Source organism: Seriola lalandi, unplaced genomic scaffold (genome assembly GCF_002814215.2).
Source record: "Seriola lalandi dorsalis isolate HSWRI2012SDOR001 ecotype SW California unplaced genomic scaffold, Sedor1 jcf7180002054574, whole genome shotgun sequence".
NCBI lineage: Eukaryota > Metazoa > Chordata > Actinopteri > Carangiformes > Carangidae > Seriola > Seriola lalandi.
The window spans coordinates 372,962-395,513 of record NW_019525127.1 but is presented as its reverse complement, the minus strand read 5'-3'; the positions used below and the strand labels follow the sequence as shown (position 1 = coordinate 395,513).

At 41.3% G+C, this 22,552-nt stretch overlaps 1 protein-coding gene across 1 annotated transcript in view; it reads left to right on the top strand.

Moving 5' to 3' along the window:
* The window catches only part of LOC111663304 (protein sidekick-1), a 219,891-nt gene that overhangs the window by 165,061 nt on the left and 32,278 nt on the right, over positions 1 to 22,552 (top strand). The window contains exons 18-27 of the mRNA XM_023417470.2: positions 1,429 to 1,610; positions 4,591 to 4,706; positions 8,244 to 8,439; positions 10,543 to 10,641; positions 11,942 to 12,133; positions 15,209 to 15,330; positions 15,417 to 15,529; positions 17,245 to 17,395; positions 19,985 to 20,225; positions 20,474 to 20,589. Of these exons, the coding sequence (XP_023273238.1) occupies positions 1,429 to 1,610; positions 4,591 to 4,706; positions 8,244 to 8,439; positions 10,543 to 10,641; positions 11,942 to 12,133; positions 15,209 to 15,330; positions 15,417 to 15,529; positions 17,245 to 17,395; positions 19,985 to 20,225; positions 20,474 to 20,589 (1,528 nt within the window). The remainder of the gene's footprint in view (positions 1 to 1,428; positions 1,611 to 4,590; positions 4,707 to 8,243; positions 8,440 to 10,542; positions 10,642 to 11,941; positions 12,134 to 15,208; positions 15,331 to 15,416; positions 15,530 to 17,244; positions 17,396 to 19,984; positions 20,226 to 20,473; positions 20,590 to 22,552) is intronic.

The window sequence follows — 22,552 nt, the reverse complement described above, 5'->3', positions numbered from 1 at the left end:
ATGTGATCTACTGTTGAGTCACCACATGCAGGAATACTCCTTCTTTGTTGTCTTTCCCCCTCTCTGTCCCTACCACACACAGACACAAGTACTCTTTACAGATGCTCTGGCTGCCCTTGGTCCGCTGTCCTTCATTTTGATGTCTGCCTAAAGTGTGACACACTGTGTGTAATCAAACTGTCATCAGCTGTCTCACACGAATTTGCATATAATTGCAGTAGAAGTTATCAGGTCTTTATCCTCATTTACCGTGTTATCTGCCTCCACTTCAGAAATCAGTTGGAAATAGAAACGCACACTCGTGCAGCTCCACCGTGTCACTATAGCACAGAGCGTCCACTCCTCCTGTACAGCCCTTTGGATTCTCCTTTCTCCTTCTCGTATCAGCTGGCAGATCCTCTCTCTTTTTCTCCTATTTTCTCCCACCTTCTCTCCTCCATCACTGCACCCCTCCTCTTCCTCCCCCAGTTTCAGTGTCAGTGTGTCGGGTGGAGAGAGAGAGAGAGAGAGAGAGAGAGAGAGGAGAAAGGGGTTATTTCCTCTCCACTACAGAGATCGCCTGTCAGCCTGCGACGCCCTTCTGCTTTGTGTATTTGTGTTTTGGTCTACGAGTGTGTTCATCTGTGTCGTGCGTGTACGTGTGTGTGTGTGTGTGTGTGTGTGTATGTGTATACAGCATGCATGTGTGATAGATAACATTGAAATATCCTGTTTCCGTGAATAGGTTCCATATTAAAACGCCAACATGCGGATTATTACTCCATTCAGCTCCATCAGATATGTACAATAGCTAAGTGGTCTTACACTTTCCCATCGAGTCGGGTAATATATCCCTTTAAGTGGCCCTTATATCACGTGCACTGAAGCGAAGGCCTTAAAGGTGCACTATTCGGAGACGTCTACCTGGCATTGAAAGTTTTTATTCTGATGTAATTCAAGTGACTTTACACCTTTACAGAAAATCTTTTGGCAGAGTTTTTTTTGTCTCTCAGAAGGTCAACATAAAGTGAAAGTTACATCTTTGTTTATTTCAAAATGTGTATTACAGGCATCTACAGTCAGCACATTGGTATGATTATTATATTATATATTATTATTATATATATATTATTATATTACTAAGATATGTACAAAGTAGTTATAGGCTGGGGTTTTATTTCTATTTGGATTTAAATTTTCAAATTTCTCTATTTGGTTATATTACATTTATTTCTTACATGGTGTTGTCTAAAGTGACTTTTTTTTTTTTTTTGCTCATGCATGTACAGATATCAGGAGAAATTCTGGGTTTATTTTCTTGCCAAGCGCTCTTTCAATGTGGGTAGGATTATCCAGCGATTGAACCAAGAACCCCTACAACTACTGGCCGATTTACTGAGCTTTCCTACAAATCAACCCATTTACAAGTGTGTCTGTGTGTGTTTGTAGGTACCGTCTGGCTGGGCTGCCAGGGGACTATCAGGAGAAGAACATCAGCAGCCCAGAGACCAACTACTGTCTGCTGAAAGATCTGATCATCTGGACACAATACCAGATCCAGGTGGCTGCCTTCACTGGAGCCGGCCTGGGCGTCTACAGCAGCCCTGTCACTGAGTACACTCTGCAGGGAGGTGAGTGAAAGTGACACACACTTTCTCTTTTATTTCTCATTCATGGAGGCCAAAGCAAATGTACCAAGATATTCCTGGACGTTGAGTCAATCATCAGTCCATGCATACACACATATTACCGAACACTGGTAGTCTTACATGAATGTTTTAGTAGCATTATCTTTCCATGTACATCACTGCAGTAATTAACTGCCCAAAAGGAGCTTGTCTGTGCTGCTGCAGTCCTTAAATCCTGGACCAAAAAAGACAATCTCCCATTATGTGCACATATGTTCCTACTTTGTTGTTATGTTATACAGGCGGGTGTGTGGGAGAAATTTGTAGCTGGAAGTGTTTTGTGGTGATCAACTGAAATCTATGAGAAGATTTATGATTATTAAAGTAGTTTCCCATATTCCTGCTTGTTGACAGTTCTTTAAGCGAAAATACCAGACTGTGGGGGGAAGTTTTACTTCTTATTATTTCTTATTAAAATTTGATACAAGGACACAGAACTCAGAGACCATTCTCTCATAGCACAGGGCTTGTATTGTTAACTAGGTAGACCATCTTCACATATTTTTACCTGTTTTTAGTGATCAAACGACTGACATCACAGTTACCAGCAGCCATAATGAGGCCAGGCTGGCAGACTTCACTCTCAGAGATAGGATGAGGAACTCATCTTTGACAGGAGCTAGTCAACGCAGTTCAGACTTGTGTTAAAGTCATCCCCGAGGCATCTCCTCGAAGGCATATCAGCTTCAGCCATCTGGGAGGAGACCCTAGGGGCAACCCAAGACATGCTGGAGCAACCACATCTCCCATCTGGCCAAGGAGCAACTTGGGTTGCTGCAGGATGAGCTGGAGAGAGTTCATGGGGAAAGAGTGTCTGTACTGCTCTATAAATATATTGTATGATATATAATTGTGTGTTGATTGTAATAAACATGGCTGCACAGAGGAACACACTTTCAACTCTTCAAACGTAAATCAGTGGTTGTGAAAGAGGGAAGAATGTAAGAGAAGATTGTAAACGTAGACGAAAGGAAGTGGTCATAGGGGTAAATCTCCTTTAAACATGTGCTCTTTTCTTCCTGACTTTTATTCCAACAGTAAATTATCATTATTACAGATGGGCTGAGCTACGCACACGCGCATGTGCGCACATGTGCACATAAAACTCACAGTCATTATTACAAGAGTTCAGGACAGGTTTATAGACTCAGGAGAGGGAGTTAGGCTCATTAATTATTCTAATGTGGTTTAATGGGAGTGGCTGCGATGGATTGGACATTTTCTCTCTCTGACTATCTCTGAGAGTATGTGGTTGAACTCAGCATTAGACTCTGATAACATTGCTCTTTTCCAGCTCTCTCGCATATAGCCGTATGTGCATACTAAGATTCCCCCAGAGGACAGAGTTTAGTGTTTTATCTGTAGCTGTGAGCTGAGAGGGGTTAGAAGCCGTTCCCCAGGAGTACAGTCAGCATGGCAGGGGGGGAGAGAGTGTCTTTAATATCAATTAATCTTCAGTCTCCCTCTCTGTCTTCTCATCCATTGGTTCACTTTCTCTCACTACCTCTTGCCTTCAATTTTTCACTAGTTTTCGTTCTGGTCTCTTCTCGTTCCACTCTCCATACTCTCCTCTCCCTGCGTGTCATCTGGCCTCTCTGGCTCAAATATAAAATGTAAAGGGCACTCCCATCATGCAACAGTGCATCATCACTCCGTGGCTTTCTAGCATCAGCATAATCCCTTTACAGTTTAATCACCATAGCGTGTGCCCACAAACACACACACACAAACACACACACACACACACAACCACACACAAACACACATATTTTATAATTACACTTATAATTCTCTTCATGGCTTTAGTGTTATCATGGAGCCTCTTTCTTTCACTGCTCATAAAACATGCAAAGATTCCCATGTGGAGAAACATTCATACACTGACATAGAGAAGGAGGGGATATATAAGAGAAATCACCAGAAGAGACAACGGATCAAAAAATAACCTTAATGACGTCATAGTGTCGTCACCAAAGTTATTTCGGCTTCGGCTCAAGACTTAAATTTTGAACAGAAAGCCTACATTAAAGTAGTAGTAATGAAAAGGTTTCAAGTTCCGAATGAAAGACTGTCTTCATGTGGGAGAGAGTAGGATTCAGCATTTTTTGGAGCTTTTCAATCATATTTACATATTTACTGGATTTTTCTGGTCTCTGCCGCTTTAATTTCGTTTAATGTTTTTAAGTTCTCCAACTCAATTGGAGTGCATAGTAAGTCAAGCATTAGTATAGCTCAAACGTCATCATTCTTGTAATACATTGTATTTTTAAATCAATAAATCATGACGTACTATGCAGGGACATCAACCTGGTAATAAAGGTTGACAGGGCTGCTCAGCCAGGAGAATAATGTGGCTACAGGAACCAACAAATCCAGTGAGTGAATCCAACTTTCTCTGGCCACTGTCTGGCCTCCTGAGGTCACTGACTGAAAGGCTTAATAGATTAATTTATCATTTTAGGCGTCTTCATGAACCACCATTTTTCAGAATCAGTCCCTGATGGGTCAGTACCCTAATCTCACTTAGTCATTCCTAAAGTGATAATATGCAAAATACATAAATGCAAAATACAATAGATGGGATGACTCTTATTGAGAAATTAGGTCATTTTGCAGCAAAGAATAGAAGGGTCGGTTTGGCATTTAGTTTTTGCAAGCTTAGCAGATTTTTTTAATTAAAAAATGAACTGGATCTCAATGTGAAATATTGAAATATGGTGCTGTGTGAGATATTTAAAACCAGCACTTCTTGAAAAAGTAAAGGCGTAACTGAAAGCTGTTTATTTCTGCAGCTTAGGGCTCCAGGGCACTTACAGCACTGTTACTGCACATGTTTTTCCAGTGTATCTAAGCGCTCTTCCTCTTCCTCCTCTTGGTCGACCCATTGCAGCTAAATGCTATGTGTATGTTTATCTGTGTTAAGTTCCCACAGCACCTCCGCAGGAAGTGGAAGTTGTAGCCATCAACTCGACCACCATCCGCTTCACATGGAACCCTCCACCTCAGCAGTTTATTAATGGTATCAACCAGGGATACAAGGTAAGCCTCTGGATGAGTGTGAATGTTGTAAGACTACTTAACATAAAATCAGATAAGATAGTCCTTTAGTAGTTCCACGCTGGTGCAGTGTTACCGCAGTTTTTACATGTGCAGGCTATATAGAAAAAAAGATATATAGAAAAATCAATGTAAATTAATACAACATCTTATATTTTATTTGTAAGACAACTTTCAAAATGTCTGTTCTCAACATCTTTCATCAATATTTTTATAAAAACAACACCTGCCAAGATATTAAGATTATAAACGATACTTGTGTCTCAAGTCTTACATTTCCAACCCATGGATCATTTTGAGCCAACTCCAAAAAAACGTTTTACACACTTTGTCTGTGTGCAAGTGTGTGAGTAAATTTTGTGGACAAACCTAACATAGGTCTTGTAGCTCAAAGGTCATGTCCCAGGATGCAATGCCTTACTCCTGTTTACCCATACATTTAGCCAAGCCAAGTCTGGTGAGGTATAGAAAAAAGAGAGGATTAAATATGAAGTAAAATAGAAGGTGTAGAGTAAATAGGAGCTAGGGACTGGAGCAAAATAAGAGATAATAATAAAGACGCTGCGAACAGGATAATGGGGAGCAGGGTTAGAGCGAAGGATTGAATAGTGGAGTCATCTATTCTGTATGTACTAGTTCTGGTATGTGATTTATTCTTCACTTCGTTGTGGCAACCAACCCCTAAGGAACTGATTAACATGACAAAGAAAACACATCACATTCTTGCCGTGCGTCACTGGGCCCGTGTGTGTGTTTGTGAATGTGTTTTGGAGGGTGTGAATGTTGGTGTCTTTGTTGGTTGATAAATACTATATGGTTTTCCATCTGTTTGATGTGGCTGTCTGATGTTGTCTCTGTATACCAGGCTCCACCACTCCAAATCAGTGGAGCCTTTCAGTGCTGCAGCACATGTGGGTGTGCGTCTTTGGGTGTGTTGTGCTGGTTAGAGGACAGTAGATAATGATATTAATTAAAAGAGGATGTGAAGCAAAGCCTCATCTCATTTCATCCCCCCACAGATCAGTGACTATATACAATGCCCTTAATAATATAGCTCAAAACTGATTGCCAGAGTGAGAGCCACTTCTGGTGACTTCCATGTCTTTCGTTTACATGCCCTTGATACTATCTTAAGAATTACTTGAGATTAGTACAAGTAGGAGTTGTAGGAGGGCACTGACTTCAGTTATTGCAGAACTAATAATGTTATCTATCTATCTATGCTTATTGACTCTCATAAATTAGGTTTATTCAGAGCATATTAACAAAAAAGAGAGCAATATTTTTTATTAAACAGATTGCATTTTGCCTGAATTCTGAGGGCTCATCTTCTATACAAGAGGTTGTATCAAAGACGCAGAAGCCCGGTATAAAGAAACCTTTATGACGTAACACCTGAGGTAACACATGTGACAGCAGAGAGATCAAACTGTGACCTTTCCACAGTGTGCTGTGGTGTTGTACTGTCCCTGCTCTGGGCCCAGGTCTTCTAAGGACAGCGCTGTATCATATGTGTTCTTCAGCATACGTTGGGTTTCCATTGCAATCTGGGTCAGAATGCACATGTTTCTATAGCAACAGCAGAACCAATCTTCCCAGCACCCTTTAAAAGTGGACTAGCATCAGATGCTTGAGGGTGCCAGATCAGCACTCTTGTACTGCACCCAAACTGTACTGTGCTGATAATAAATTACAATAGAAAACCTTATTTTACCATGACAGACTGGGTGCAGTGCAGCACCCTTTGGCAGAGAGAAAAGCAGCCACTCAACTGTATCTGGGTATCACTAGCTTTTTCCTAATAGCAGGGCGTGAGTGTTTTTAGTTGGTTGATTGGTTCCTATTGCAGATTGTGGGGGTAATTTAACAGTGTGTATAATGGAACAGCATTTACTTTGTTAATCCAAAAGATTTCTTTTATATATATATATATATATATATATTTGACAATGCCCTTATCCCACAGTTTTGAAAGTGAGCTATATAGTAAAGAACGTCGGGGAGCTGTGCTGCTACAACCCACAACGCCCTGAATAAAACCAGCACGGTTATCTAGCATGAAGCATATTGACAGAATAAATAATAAATAAAGTATATAAAGTGTGTTTATATATACAGTACCAGTCAAAGGTTTGGACTCACACACACACAACAGTTTTTTCTAACAGTTATGGATAGTTCTACAAACCCCAGATTATATTCACAGAATTTTAGATAATTTTTACTCCAACATTATTTACTAGTAGCAACTATGTAGAAGGTGTGGTTAAGATTAGATGCTCTTAAAGTTATACAGTAGTAATAGGGACATATACTATACAGGGACAATGTGGAGACAATTACACTGGTGTGGGTTGCACACTGTGTGATATCTGTGTAATACTGCTCATAAAAACAAGCGTATTGCCTGATCTAAAGTGTTGGTTACTGTGATGATTTACTGGGCAGAGTATAAACTGGAAGAAAGTGGAAAGCGCCTAGAATACTTTGAAGCTTTAAGGCAGCAAGTGAGACAATGAACACATTATTATATTATTATTATATTATATTATATTAAATTTACATTGTAAGGCATTAGGCATTCAGGTCAGTTTTTTGGAGTTGATGAATACTGAAGCAGATAGCAGCTTTGCTTCGCACACCTATTGGCAATGCAGCACTATATGTTGATGTACACTCACCAACAAAATGCCATTAAAGAGACATTTTGAATTCTATTACCATATATAGCTGGTATGTAAACAAAGTTATTGCATTCACACACCACTAGCCCATTGCACTGCTTGATTCTGATGAAAACTTGGCTCAAAGTTCACATTTTAGTCAGTTTTTTTATACTATAAATACGGGTACTAAATCACAGCTGCCCATGGCTTATCTCTCATTATGAATATGGAAGTGTATGCTCTTCGTTGTTTGTGTTTGTGGTTAAAGCAATAACACAAACCAAACTACTGTGGTTGTGAATACAAATCAAGTCTCACAGTAGATACAAACGAACCTTTCATTAGACGTTTAGTTGGACTGATAATCAAACTTAGTTTTTGTTCTCAGATGCTGTTATGACTGATAATGGCCTTGTGGCAGAAACTTATGTTAAGTGTTACATTCATACGTAAATAAATGCTTAAATTTTAATATGTTTGGAATGCAGATAACTTTTCCTTGGAGTGAAACATGAATATTGTTTTGCTATTTGAACAAATTTGTAAATAGCATTGGGAGGTTTTAAACTTTAATGACAAAAGCCCTTGGGTATCAGCCTAATTTGAAAAGATTCACCGTATTCCATACGGTTCTACCAGTAAGTTTTGTCTCATAAATGCAGTCTGAATAACAATGTTTGGGTTCGGTAGCCTGAAGCTAATACTGTTTAGTCAAACTAATGTCAAAAAATGTGGGAAATATACAACAAACAAAGTAACTGGGATGAATATTTTAGTGGTGACCTGTTGGATTCGATGGATATTATTTGTAACCTACATGTCAACAAAGACCATTTTTTCTCATTTGACACAGCTGCTGGTTTGGCCAGAGCAGTCTCCAGAGGACATTATTATAGTCACCATCACCCCAGACTACCCAGGTTCACGCCACACAGGATTAGTCAGCGGACTCAAGAAATTCACCTGGTACTTCGGCGCCACCCTCTGCTTCACAACACCTGGAGACGGCCCCCGCAGCACGCCCACCCTGCTGCAGACACATGAGGACAGTGAGTTAAACACAGACACACACATACACACACGCGCAAACACTTCAGTTTGAATAAAGCCAGAACAAAACACAAAGAACACTCCATCAGGCTCTCCTATGAATAATAATGAAAGTTTATTGACTTGCTCTGTGTTCAGTCCAGCTGTTTCTATCAGAGTGATACACAGCTGTGTACACAGTATCTACACTCCAACAGCCCATGTTTTCTTGTAGCGTCTTACTTTACTTTTCTCTCCTTTTTAATCTTTTTGTTCTTGGATTCCCCTCAGACCTCCTCTTTATTTCTCAACCACTGTGTCTTTTTAAAAGGAATTGATTCATATGTTTTCAGGCATACGGGCATTTATAGCCTCCTGTTCCATGGATAAATATAATACCGGCCACTCCCAGTTGCTAGTACACATGCACACAGTCGTACCATCAAATAAACACAGTAGCCTATAGCCAGACAGACAAGCAATTATTACCAACCAGCAATTATCGAGTGGGAAAGGGGTATTAGAAGCCAAGTGTAGGCACACACAAACACACATCACATGTGTACACACTCACAGATGTGCACACAGCCATGGACAGGTATTGATTGGGTGCTGGGCGTGTTGCAGGGTTAACGGTGGGTGTAATTCTTGCTTGATGATAGCTTTTTGTGTGTGTGTGTGTGTGTGTGTGTGTGCGTGTGTGTGTGTGCGTGCGTGCGTGCGTGCGTGCGTGCGTGCGTGCGTGTGCATGCATGCATACATATTCAATGGTGGACTTCCCAGTCATTACACACTCACCAACAGTGGACCGGTGATTCAGCAGGGGACATTCTGAAGGTCCTCTGTTGGTCATTCTACACATCGTGCTATAATTATGCCTCAAACTCTATTTTTTATTTATTTTGATTTTAGCTAAGAGGTGTTACAGTTATTCAGCACTGCCTCTGCAGGCTGGAGCAGGGATTTTAACCACTCATTCACAATCATTCTCTCTCCACACTCCTTCACAGCGTGAGTGGTTTGCAGCCCTAGGCAGGCTTTCAGACTAGAGGACAGCTATTTAACAAACTACATACTACAAACAAACTACATCCTTAACACTTTTTTTTTGTTGTTATCTTTTTGTAAACACAATACAAAACTGCATTTGACAGCTTTACTGCATGGCCAATGCATAGTCAAATACTAAATAATTACATAATACTTGTGTCTATATCTTATTGTTCCCTCAAAACTCTTTTAGCCACTCGTGGTTTTCCATGACATAACCCCCGGCTTCTATCTCTCTGGGAGCACCAGAGTTATAATCACTCTGGCTGCAGTGGGATTGGTTCTGATGCTCTAAAACCAACGAGGGGCAGGATTTGAACCAGACACTTCACCACACCACCAAGTTGAGGAACTTTTGAGGTGGTGGGTTCAGCCCTTGGTTAACTTTGTCCAACATCAAGATGAAAGACTTAAGGAATCTAAGAAATAAAGGTGTTTCTGACAAAATACCTGTGTTAGAGAATGCTTGGAAGTTCACAGCATGTGGGTTCAATCCTTCCAATCCTCAGGGTTCAAGTTCAGCAGAAAGTGAAGACTGCAGAGCTCCCACTGCAATCATTAGTGTGTTAGGTTTGTTTTCAAGTGCTGTCATCAATTTTTAAGTGAAAATTACAGGAGCGGTTTTGCAGTTTCATTATAAAGGAAGATATTTTATTTCCTTTTTGTTTTTTCAAAATGACTAGAAGTGGTGGTTCACACTTGGTTGGCGTCAGTCCACCGTTGGTAAGGTAGGAATGTGTGTGTGTGTGAGTGTGTGAGCGTTATTGAATGTCTCAGATGAATAGCTTAATCGCTCTGCAGGGAGAGGGGTTAGAGAGCCATGGATGAAATGAGAAACGACAGGCATGCATGCACCTGAGTGCGTGTGTGTGTTTTGGTCAGTGCAGATGTGATTAGCAGGTGGTGTGTAAAGGCTGCATAGACAAGAAGAGTGTGTTTTTTTTAAGGAAGATTACTGTTTCAAAACAGAAGAACACTTCCCACGCGCTTTAATTGCTACTGAAGGTTGAAATAGTCAAAATACAACCAATATTATCTGATGTATGTATGTTTTTTTTCTCTCTCTCTTTCAGCACCTGGGCCCGTTCGTCACCTGAGCTTCACTGAAATCTTGGATACATCGCTCAGAGTCAGCTGGGCAGAGCCTGAAGACAGGAATGGCATCATTACTGGTAAAAACATTACAGCTTGACAATATAACTACAAGAGTTTCCCAAAACTATAAACAGCCACTGATTTCCTCCACCGCCTCCATCTTCCCTCCATGATCAAGAGACTTCTGCTCTTCAGTGTTATTTTCAGTCCCATTAAGAGCTGTGATGAGAGCATCTTAAATTAGGTTGACTTAGCGTGTTCTTGCCTGAAAGTAAAGCACACAATGAATAGAGATAATATACCCTCTGTTTCCAATTAAAATGTATTCTTCTCAGGTGGACAAATATAGAGTGAAGAGTGACTAATTAAAGTAAAAAAAAAAGTGAAAGCATCCCCTTGAGGCAAACAGCAGTGAGGGAGGAACCATAAAACTCCCACAGTTTCTTCAGTATTCTCCAGTTAGTCACTCATTTTCCTGTCTGGCTTCCACAGACGTCCCCATGTCTCTTACACTGTGTTTGTGTACAACTGATTCATCATCAGCTAATCCCTTTTCTCTGCAGCTTGCCTTCTCACATTATCTCCAACATGCCCTCATCCCATGCGTCCCAACACTCTGGGCGTTGTTTCTGTGGTGCATCACAGAGCTCAACGCACCCCACCAGCACCACCACCACCCCCTCCTCCTCATCCTCCCCCACTCCTCCCCTTCCTCCCCCAATTCATATTGCATGAGCTCCTCCATGGCTCTGTTACAAAATGCTGTTGGTGAGCACGACAAGCTGCTGTGAATTAAGCGATTAACCTACATTGGCGTATGTGAGTGTGTATGAGTGTGTGTCTGTGTGTTGACATGGCTGCAACATGTTCATGAGGCACCTACACAACCAGATCACAGTCTAACAGCATAAAGCTGCAGTGGCTTCACAGTCAGCTCGCACTCTCAGGAGTGGAAGAATGGTTATTCAATCAAGGTCACCTTGCACATTTACTCCTTTCTCCTCAACCTGCTTTTCATCCGGCACCTGGTAAGCAGGGAGACAGATGAGGGACCATTCACTCTCTCCAGGGCTTTACACACAAGTGGTCACAAACACACACACACACACACACACACACACACGCACACACACACACACACATGTTTGAAGGTACTGGAGTGTGATGCATGACTATGAAGATGCAAAGGGACGGACAGGGATTTTGACTGTAGTTACCCCTCCCGCACCCTCTCCCTTCTTTTTGGCTCTGTACCCCTCATTATTGGTAAGAGTGTGTACTTTTACATGTGTGTTTGTGTATGTGTGTGTGTGTATACATGTCTGCTCATGTCTATATGCACATTTGTTAACCCAGTGTGTGCGCTGCTCCCCGCAGGCTATGTGTTGTGGTGGGAAGTGTCTGACGTAGAGGCGAGTCGTGAGGAACGTTCTCTGTCCAACTCCACCCTGCAGTACCAGCTGACCGGCCTCACCTCCACCACTGTGTACACACTAAAGGTGGCGGCGCTCACCGCTGCAGGACGGGGCGTGGTCACATCCTCCACCATCTCCACTGGGGTCCCACCAGGTACAATAAGTACACACAAGCAAGCACCAACACACATACAGAGGAGCTGGTGACAGTGATGTAAAAAAAAAAAAAAAAAAAAGATTTTCACTTGTGTGTACGTGTGTGTCTGTAGCAGAGTAAATATGACTGATGAGCTCTTACGATGCCATTGTCTTTCCTCAGGCTGATAAGTGGCTGTTACTGTGCATCCATGAATCATCACCCCCACAACCAACACACACATACACAGCCACACACAAGAGTTAGTCATTTACAGCATCTTAGTGCTTACTGCGCTTTAGTGTGCAGTTTATTTGTCTGTGTGTGTATATACCATGTGCACACCATGCTTGTGTGTGCATGATGACTTGATGAGTTTGTATGACTGGACTAAGGCCAAGTTGCAATCATTATTAGTGCTGATTAACTGCAAATGGCAGAGTGGGGGAATGCAGCGATGAGAGAAAGAGAGAGGGCAAGAGACATTCAAAGAACAGTAGTGAAGGAGGGAGAACAGATAGAGAAACATAATGAGGGAAGAACAGGGAACACAAAAATATGCAATCTCTGAAGAACAGAACACCAAAGTCTCCCAGAAATGGACTGAGAGGCAGAGAGGAAGTGGAGGAGAATGGAAGAAAAACCTGCCTCATCCAGCAGGATTTTTGTCCTAACATTTTCTGATTACTAATTTATGAATAAAAGCAGAAAAAGTGAAGGCAAGATGGATACAGACAGAGTTTTTAGATTCAGAGGTTATTCATTAATTCATGAAAGCAAAAGACTGAAGGAAAGATGGAGGACTGAAGATTAGGAAAAAGAACTAAAGAATGAGCAGAGAGAGTGGGAGAGAGAGGGAACGAGAGAGATCCACCGAGCATAGATTCTTGTCTTGTTTATTTATTCATGTATTCATGGAGTTGAGAGAATTTTGTCATTCATCTGAGCAAGGCAGCTGATATCAACATTTCCGCATTATAACCCTTACAAGTTTGCTGCATGCACTTACAGAGCAATGGTACTGATAGCTATAATTTGTCTTTTGTTGCGCACATGTACTTCGCTGGATCCAGAATAAATATTGCCTTGTTTCCATAATGGCTGGACCCAGTCATGTTATATAGTCCTGTTACAATAAAAATCCACTCAGATATTCAACAAAAATCTGTCTGATGTGCCCTGGTCTACTGATGTGTTACAACACACGGTGTTTGATTTAACACATGGGCTTTACAGATCTGTTTTCTGCCACTTTCAGCAAATATGTAGCTTGTGATGCTGCAGCAGAGCTGGATGGATTACAGCAGATCACACCAGAGCTCTTACACCATGCAGAGATACCAAGTATTAACCAAACACAGTGAAGAGAAGTGGTTGAAAAGTGGGTCTGAAGTGCTTGGTCTTGTTGTGATTGAGTGAGACAATTTAGAGCAAAGTGGATTGTGACGAATATTTGATTATGTAAATTTCATTAACAGAAACAACCTGTCATATATTTAATTTGATGGGACTTGATTAAAAATATCAAAAAACAAAACAGGATTTCAGTCTGCATCTTCAGAGCAGTTGTCACATGTGCGCCCTGCCAGACCAGCGCCAATTCAATTCAACAGCTGTCAGTGAAGAAGTCTATTCAGAGCCAGCTATGAATTGTGTGTGGCAGTTCAGAGTTGGAGTTGTAAATCTTTCATTGGAAAATTTAATTCTGGTTGAAGTGTGCATACAACAGATATTATTCCTCTGTGATTTATCGCGAGTTAACAAAAAAAACAAAAAACAACTCTCTGCCATGGGAAAATAATAATAGTTGCTTGTTGTTGACCAAACTCAGTGCAGCTTTCAGTTTGAATGTGCCGGAAGCACCTGCACAAAATAGGCAGCACACGGCAAGAAACAAAGAAAGTTGGGCAACAGCAGTGATGCTATTATCAGACACTTTTCAGCATTCTGTAAGATGAATTAGTTGACTTCCAATTATTTTTTCTTCTACTTCCTTTCCTTTTCTCATTTTAATTTCCAAAGGGTGTACCATTCGCCAAGTTATCTTTACAAAATGTTTTTTTTAAAAGGTGCTGGTTCGACATTTTAATCATAGATTTCTTTGTGGTAGGAAAGAAACTGAAAGTTCCCAAACCAAATCCTCAAATTTCCAGCTTCTCTTGGTTGTGATATTCAGGCTGCCACAACTGGTCAGCAACATTGCCCGTTTCCTGTCACTCATATTTCCCATAGAGATGGAACAATGTTAGAATAAGAATGGGTCCAACATAATTTATGAGACTTGCAGTCTACCCAGACATTTATAGGCCTTAAATGGACTTTAGTGAACTGTGCATTTAATTCACCTCTCGCCTCCACTGGTGTGCAGATTTATCTCTCTGTATTCTATTGTCGACCTCTGAAATATGAAATAAATTGCTCTGACAGAGAGAGACATGCAGTGCGTGCACTTAAGTAAAATTTTTTAAAAAGTTCTGTGACCAGTGTTTTATTTCACTATTTTTATAGACAAGCATTTATAGCCAAGCATGGACACATGGACACAATGTCTTGGCTCGCTCACTTCTTAAAGCCTTTTTATGTATTGAAGTCATTGTTGGCCTGATATTAGTGTTGTTGTAAGTATATTATGAGCCATGTAACACTTCTGACAATAATTTTGTCAGGTTGGGCATTGTACATATTTTTATCCATTCATAGAAAAGTCTCTTTATTAAAGTATTATTTGTTTTGTTCATTTCTTTTGATCCATCCTCTTGAAATAAATCACCACACTGTGATGCTTCTGTTCTTTTCTGCATGAAAAAAAACACCTTTACAAATAAAAGCCTCAGCTTGCTGGTGCTGCAGCAAGAGTGTTTTTTTCTTTCAAAGAATTTGTAACTTACTTATGAAGCATCAATAATGCAGGTTTTTCTTTTCATTAATAACATTATTGCAAGCAACAGTCCCAAAGATTTTGGTCGATAAATATTTCATATACCTGAAAGAATACTCATAAGATATGATGGTGACCTGCCGGTGTTAGATGCACCGGCAAAGTTTCGTTTTGTATCTTTGAGTAAAGCAGTATTATTTGTTTTCTGTCTTTAGAACTTCCTGGAGCACCATCTAACTTAGTCATCTCCAACATCAGCCCTCGGACAGCAACACTTCGGTTCCGCCCTGGTCCTGACGGGAAGACGGCAATATCTCGATGGATTGTGGAAGGACAGGTGCGTGTGTTAGTGCCTGCTAATCCTGAAACACAGTTAGAGGTAAACAATTTTCTCACACAGAATACGATATCCCTCCTTAACAGATAGTAAAGGAACGTGGAAAGGAGGAGGCTTGGAGAGTTGTCTACCAGAAAGACAATCAGCCAGATGCAGACACGCTGGAGATCCCCGACCTCACTCCGTTCACTCAGTACAGGTGAGCAGCAAGCACACGCTGCATACACAAGAGCAGAGTCAAGTGCTCAAAAATGCACACAGACACACAAACTCATTCACACACATCTTACTCTCCGCCAGTTTCTGCAGTATTGCTAGAATCAGGTGAAGTCAGATAAATCACACAGACACGCAGAGAGACAGTTCCATCTGAGACTTTTCTGTTTGTCAGCACCTTCACAGCTGCTGCATGCAGATCCTTATTACCCTCCCGCAACTAGCTAAAGGGAAGGAGAGGGGAGGAGCGGGGTGAGGGCAGGGGGAGAGAAGAAGGGTGATGAGAAAGCAGGATGGGCAGCAGAGAGCATTAAAGAGGAGGAGAGACAAAGGGATAACAGAGACAATGAGAATAGGAAATAGAGGAGGAGAGAGGGGTGTCTGTAATCCCTACTCAAGGGCCATGGGGAGCCTGCAGTTTGTAAACCTGATCTATCGCCATTCTGAGCAGCTTCCTCCTCATTCTCTCCATCTCATTCTCTTTCTATCTGTCTGTCTATCTGCTGTATTTATCAGTCTATCTGTCTATCTCTGCCTCTCGCTCCTCGTATCTCCATCTTCATCTGTAATGGGATTGCGGTGTGTGTGCACACATTGTACACTCACAGGGATTATGTTGTCACAGGCGACACCATTGGGACATTAGATGAAGTGATGCACTTGTCTGTGTTTCTTATCCCCCGCTTTAAGTCCCTCTTTACACCCTGCTCTCTATCTCCCAATACAGGGAGGAGAGCTCATAGATGTAGTCTCTCACTCTGCACGCTCACGCATTTTGTCACTCACACCCACACTAGAGCTTGGATGCATTTAGAAGTAACAAAAGTAACATAGGCTCTTTTCATGGCTGTTTATTTGTGTCAACAGGTCTGAATAGTTATATTCCTTTTTTCTGACAAAAGTCTGGAATCCTCAGACAATTCAACACTACTTTACGTCAGTGGCCTTTACAGAAATCCTCTTGTGGAGAGTTCTACCTGAAGGATCCTACTGAGTAAAATACTTTTTGGTGTGAAACAATATCACAAATGCTCCTACTAGGAGCAAACACAGTTGGTCCGAAAAATTGTTTTTCTTCACTCTCAATGTGAAGTCTTGTTGTCTTGTTGACCTCTCACCCATTCCCGTTCGATCGCTACAATATCTTTATGATAAGCAAATGTAACAGCAAACAGTCCACCCAGTAAATCACAAAGGGTATTCTGATGAAGTGTGAACTGATGAACTCCATTGCTTAGGTTTTATTCCACCGTTTCTACAGTAACACTGTGTAATCAAGTGAAAATATTAGAAACCCATTATTCACCTTGTGCCAACGCCATCTTGTCATAGAAAATACTGATATTCTAGTCACAGTCAATACCCAACGTCTGCTAAACATCACAGTGTCAATCAGCCAAAGTTGTGTTTTGACATGAACCAGATTTTGTGTGTCCTTTTTAATTTACATATGTGCTATAGCTTTACTTGCTAATTTATATTATGATCATGTTTGTCATCCTACCTGGTGAACTGGTATCTTTTAAACTCCTCTTCCAGTTAAAAATGAGTTCTCTTCAAGCCTGATGTATCACAATGAGATCATCAAAGTGGTTATTTTCAGACTTTGGAGCTCCCTCCAGAGCCACAATAAACATTATACAACTGTTCTAAGTGGTGGAACTGTTGGACTTTAACTTGGTTTTCTCTCCTCTCCAGGTTCAGGATGCGTCAGGTGAACATTGTCGGGTCCAGTCCCATGAGCGCCCCCTCCAGGCTGATTCAAACCTTACAGGCAGCCCCTGACACACACCCCTCCAACCTCACCCTGCTGTCTGCTACACAGACCAGCCTGCGCTTCAGCTGGAAGGTACTGAAACACACACACACACGCACACACTCACACACACACACAACACACAACACACACACACACGCACACACACACACAAACACACACGCACACACACACACACAAACACACACACACACACAAACACACACACGCTCACACACAAACACGCACACACACACACTCCACACACACACACTCTCACACACACGCACGCACACACGCACGCACACACACAAACGCACACACACACACAGATACAAATTTAACTGTGAAACAGTAAAACTTCACTCCGCCCATTTACACTCATTTAAACAGTGCTAATTGGACAGACAGGGATTTTTCTTTGTTTCTTTGCTCCGCATCTCTGTGTATTTTCTCCCCTTGTGCATATGCACGTGCATGTGTGCTCACCAGCAGCAGGACTGAACAGGTTGAGTGGCTGACAGCCTATAATCAGTGCCTCTCTTGATTATCAGTGCTAAAACTAATCTGTCACATTTCCCATTTACCATGTGGACCGCTAGCAGCATAAACTGCAATATAATTTTCTCCTTACTGTCTTTTCTCTTTTGCTCTTGTTCCTGCCCTTCGTCCCTCTCTCTTTTTCTCCCTCTCTCTTTTACTCCCCCTTCCCCTCTTCTATTATAACATAAATGGAGGGCAGAGTATTTTCCATTTAAGAGCTGGAATGAGAAAAAGAGCCTGTCAAATCAGACACAGACACTGAGGCGCTATGGGCTACCTGTACGGCATGCTAATGGGATTTTACCTGCATTTTAGCGCCCAGTCTGAGCTACGCTAGGTTTTCTGCTGTAGTGGAACCATCACAATGGTTTTAGCTAAGGCTATTATTCTAAGCTGCATATTAAGGGTAATAAAGCTAATGTGACATTCTGTATTATGGCTCCTAAATGCTAAGCTGAGCTAAATCACTGGGGTATTTAAAATGACTGGGTGTCTTACTTCCTTATCTGTTGCGCAGCACAGAGCAACCACTGTACATTGTTGGTGAGATTTTCAGTGGAATTATACACTGTGAGCAAACCGAACTTTCTGCTAACATGGTTGTATGGCACTGAATTTAGGTGGTTGTGGCTGTAATGCATTATGACATGGTGGGTCACAGGAAGAGAACAAAAGATGAGGTGAGAGAGAAAAAGTATAGACAGTAGAAGGAGGAAGGGTGACAGGAAATGAGAGTGGAAGCAAGATAGAAAGGATGACAGCGGGTGAGTTAGACAGGAGAAAGCTGGTGGTACAGAGAAGGATCAGGAGATGCGATGTCAAAGGGAAGAAAACAGTGAAAAGTTTTTAGGATGTACTTTAGAGTTTGACACGTTACATAAATAACCATATTCTTGAGAAACGTGAAATGCTTTTTCACTTGAGTGAGTGAGTGAGTGAGTGAGTGTGCGTGTGTGTGTTAGTGTGTGTGTGTGTGTGTGTGTGTGTGTGTGTGTGTGTGTGTGTGTGTGTGTGTCTGTGTGACCCATCATTTTTTTGATACAACCACTGGAGGGTACTAAAGTTCAAAATGTTGAAATTTTAAAGCCCCCGAAAATTTGTTTTCTTAATCATCTTGTTATTATGAATGATGGGGTCCTGCACCAGCTCACAGTCTTCTGCTAAAGTTGAAACAGTGTTGTCTACTGCACATATGACAGATTTCTCTTTATGTGTTTTCGCACTTGCTTTTCTCACTGGTTTGAAGTGGGTGGAGCTCATTTAGATACGGTGATGTCACATATTTCCATGAAAACAATCCAAGAAAACCAAGTTTGGCAACACCAGACTCAAAATCTAAAATCTGACAGTTGTGGAGCTGTTTGGTTACATTGCCAAATCTGATGAATCCACTCCTACTTAGTCCTGATGAAGCAGATTAGTTTGAGTGATTGTTGCTTATCTAGTCATGAATATTTAATGTTATAGTGGAATACATAGGTACCAAATAAATACATTCCTCTACATAATAATAATAAATACACTGATGGTGCCACTCCGTGTTAGTTATGAGGAACTGTGTCATATTGTTTCATACAGCGTTCAAGCTTTTGTGTGTTTTATTATCATCATTTTATTAATCACAATTTTACCAAAATTTCCTTCCTGTTCAATCTTTCCTTCACCTCTTCCTCTATATGGATAGTTCGTCTTCCATTAATCAGAGTCAAAATTAATTAATTTCAGTGCGGCACAGGGTGGCCAAGTGCTGACACATTATAAGATACTTGCAGTTCAGGATTGGCACACTGACCCTCATTTATTAAGATATTGTGGGATAAACTGCACAATATAAAAAAAAAACTGCATTGGTAATTATCCTGAAATAGCATAGAGAGTTTCAAAGTTTTTAAACTGTTAGATTTTTTAAACATGTAAAAGTAAACACTTCATATACAGTATGAATATATATATATATATATATAGCTGTAATAATACACTGTTTGTCTATAAAGTATGGCCATAACGACATATTGCAAAGTTAAAGAACTGTATCGTTGTGTCACATGTGTACGTGTCAAACAAGAAGGATAAACAGCAAAACACATTTTTCTAATTTCTTCTTTTTTCTCCCACCTCTCACTCTTGGTCACTCTCTAGCCTCTTACTGAGTCCGAGTACAACAGCAGCCCAGAGACCGTGGGCTACCGGCTGCGTGTGTGGAGGACAGACGGGCAAGGAGAGGACAGGACCGAGGATATGGAGGGAGCAGTGGGGGCCGGTGAGGCCACAGTAGAGGGCCTGAATCCCTGGACCCAATACCACGTTCAGATACAGGCCTTCAACTCCATAGGACCTGGACCGTGGAGCAACACTGTTGCTGCAAGCACTGCTGAATCTGGTAAAAACACAGAACTCATTCACTCCTGTTTCTTGTTTGTAAGGGTCCAACGGAGCACACCTCTGTCTGCCCTCTACACGCTCCCTCTATTCCAGAGAGGAGTGACGGAGAGAGGGAGGGGGACGGGGAGATGATTGAGATAAAATCGAAGATTGGTTTAGAGAGTGAAGTAGCACCAAGCTGTGTGTGTGTGTGTGTGTGTGTGTGTGTGTGTGTGTGTGTGTGTGTGTGTTCATTCGTTCCCCTAGTTCCATCTGGATCTCCGATGAACGTGACTGCTGAGGCAGTGAGTTCCACCCAGATCCTACTCACTTGGTCCGCTCTCCCTCAGGCTCAGAAGAATGGAGTCATACTTGGATATAAGGTGTACAAAACACTCAGACATATACACACAAACACACTCTATCCCATCCTGGCATTTTCACTTTACCCCGTCAGCCCATTATCACCTCCTCCAACACTTTCACACACTCTCACACAGACAGATGCACACTGGCATGAACACAAAAGTCTGATATAAGATGAATATGATGTAATATCCTGTAACTGCTCCACTTTGTTCTGCCTTTAAAAGCATCCAGCTACAGTTTGCGTGGTATAGGGGAGTTGAGGGGGAGTGGGTGGGGGGCTTAATGTTTAATACCCCTTCATAAAACAGCTTATATTTAGTTGTAGCACAAACAATGGCTGGATTAAACATTTATGAAAAATTGAGAATAATCCATAAAGCCTGTTGATTTTAGAAAGAGCTTTTAAAATTTAAAAAGTAAACTTTAGTTTGGGCATCATAAGATAATGTGTTGAGTACACATTCATGATTTGAATATGCTTTGGAGATTCTGCGTTAGTGCATCAGCAACAATAGTCTACAATCTATTCGCATCTGCCAAATTAGAGCTCATCCTCTGCTTGTATTTCTACACCAAGTTGGAGACGTCTCGCTGCAACCCTCGATGGTGACGTCGTTGGCATACTGTGATGTGCGGCTTCTAAAAAAAAAAGCAGTAAAAGTACTGTTGATTCCTGAGTGCACCACTTACTGGCAGTCACGCCCCTTTTTTTTACACTCAGGCTCCCACGCACATCCTCCAGGGGTTTATTATAATGTTCTCCCTTCCTTGTTAGATTTTAAAATAAAAAGAAGACACGTACCCGTTGTCTGTATTTTTGCAGTATTGCTTTTCTTGTCTAGTGGCACATACAGTATGTAGCACCCCCCAACAGAAAGGAAGCTTTAATAAAGCGAACATGCAAAATATTTTTTCTAATATAAAAATGCCAAAGAGTACAGCTCTTAATCGCCACCCAAACAAAACATAGCAGAACAAAAAAAAGGAAAGGATTTATCCTCAATTTCCGTGGACATGGTTGTGTTCTAAATACATATATCTACAGAAGAAAACAGGCTGTGGCTGTGCGATATACACCAGAACCATCCAGTATTTTAAAAATGTGCAAAATTCAGGTCATATCATCCACCATGCCCAAAGCACATCACACTCCCCATCTGTGTGTTTCTTGGTGCCCTCCTGAGGCTCATGCTGAGCAGCATGCCTACCATGTTAATAGATGGGAAGTGGCTGCCAACAGCAGCTCTTCAACTCCTTCCATCCCCTATTAGATGCTGAATTGTTCTCCAGCCTCCTGCCATGCACTCCTAATGACTATTTCTGTTTTTAGACACTTAAGAACTGACTTTTTCCTTCAAAACGGTTTCACGCGGGACAGGGACTTCTTGAACAAGAAACAACAGTTCTTGACACACATTCAAATCGTATCCTGTTGCCAATGAAAGTACGGTGTGTGTTGATTGCTGATTTCTTTTTTTAGATGTGGGCACTGGTGTCATTTTAATTGCAGAATCAGTTCTAGTGTTTGTTTCAGCCAAAGATAACTAAAAAAGTTCATTTCCGAGTGTGCTGTTGGTGTGTACTGTTGTCCCATAATACAGTGTTCAAGTGTATTAGGAAGGAAATGGAGGAGCTGCTCATGGCTGCAAAACATTTTGCACTGTAACGCCTGTCACACATGTACTGGTACAAAACGATGGGCACAAACAGACAAAGACCAATATAGGCTGTAGGCAGAAGTATAAAAACCGCCATTACTGCTGTACATTAGATAGTAATCAAAACTATTGAAATAAACTGAACGAAACTCAGCCAATATTCAAATAAAGGTTTTAATTTAAAAAGTCTTTCAATCAGTTGCAGTCTATTTTTAACAGACAGCTAGACGACTTTCACGGTAAAATCCACTCCACTGCTGCCTACAGTGAGCTGCTGCCGGCCTGCAGATTGAAAGGTGCACTCATTTTTGCCTGAGTG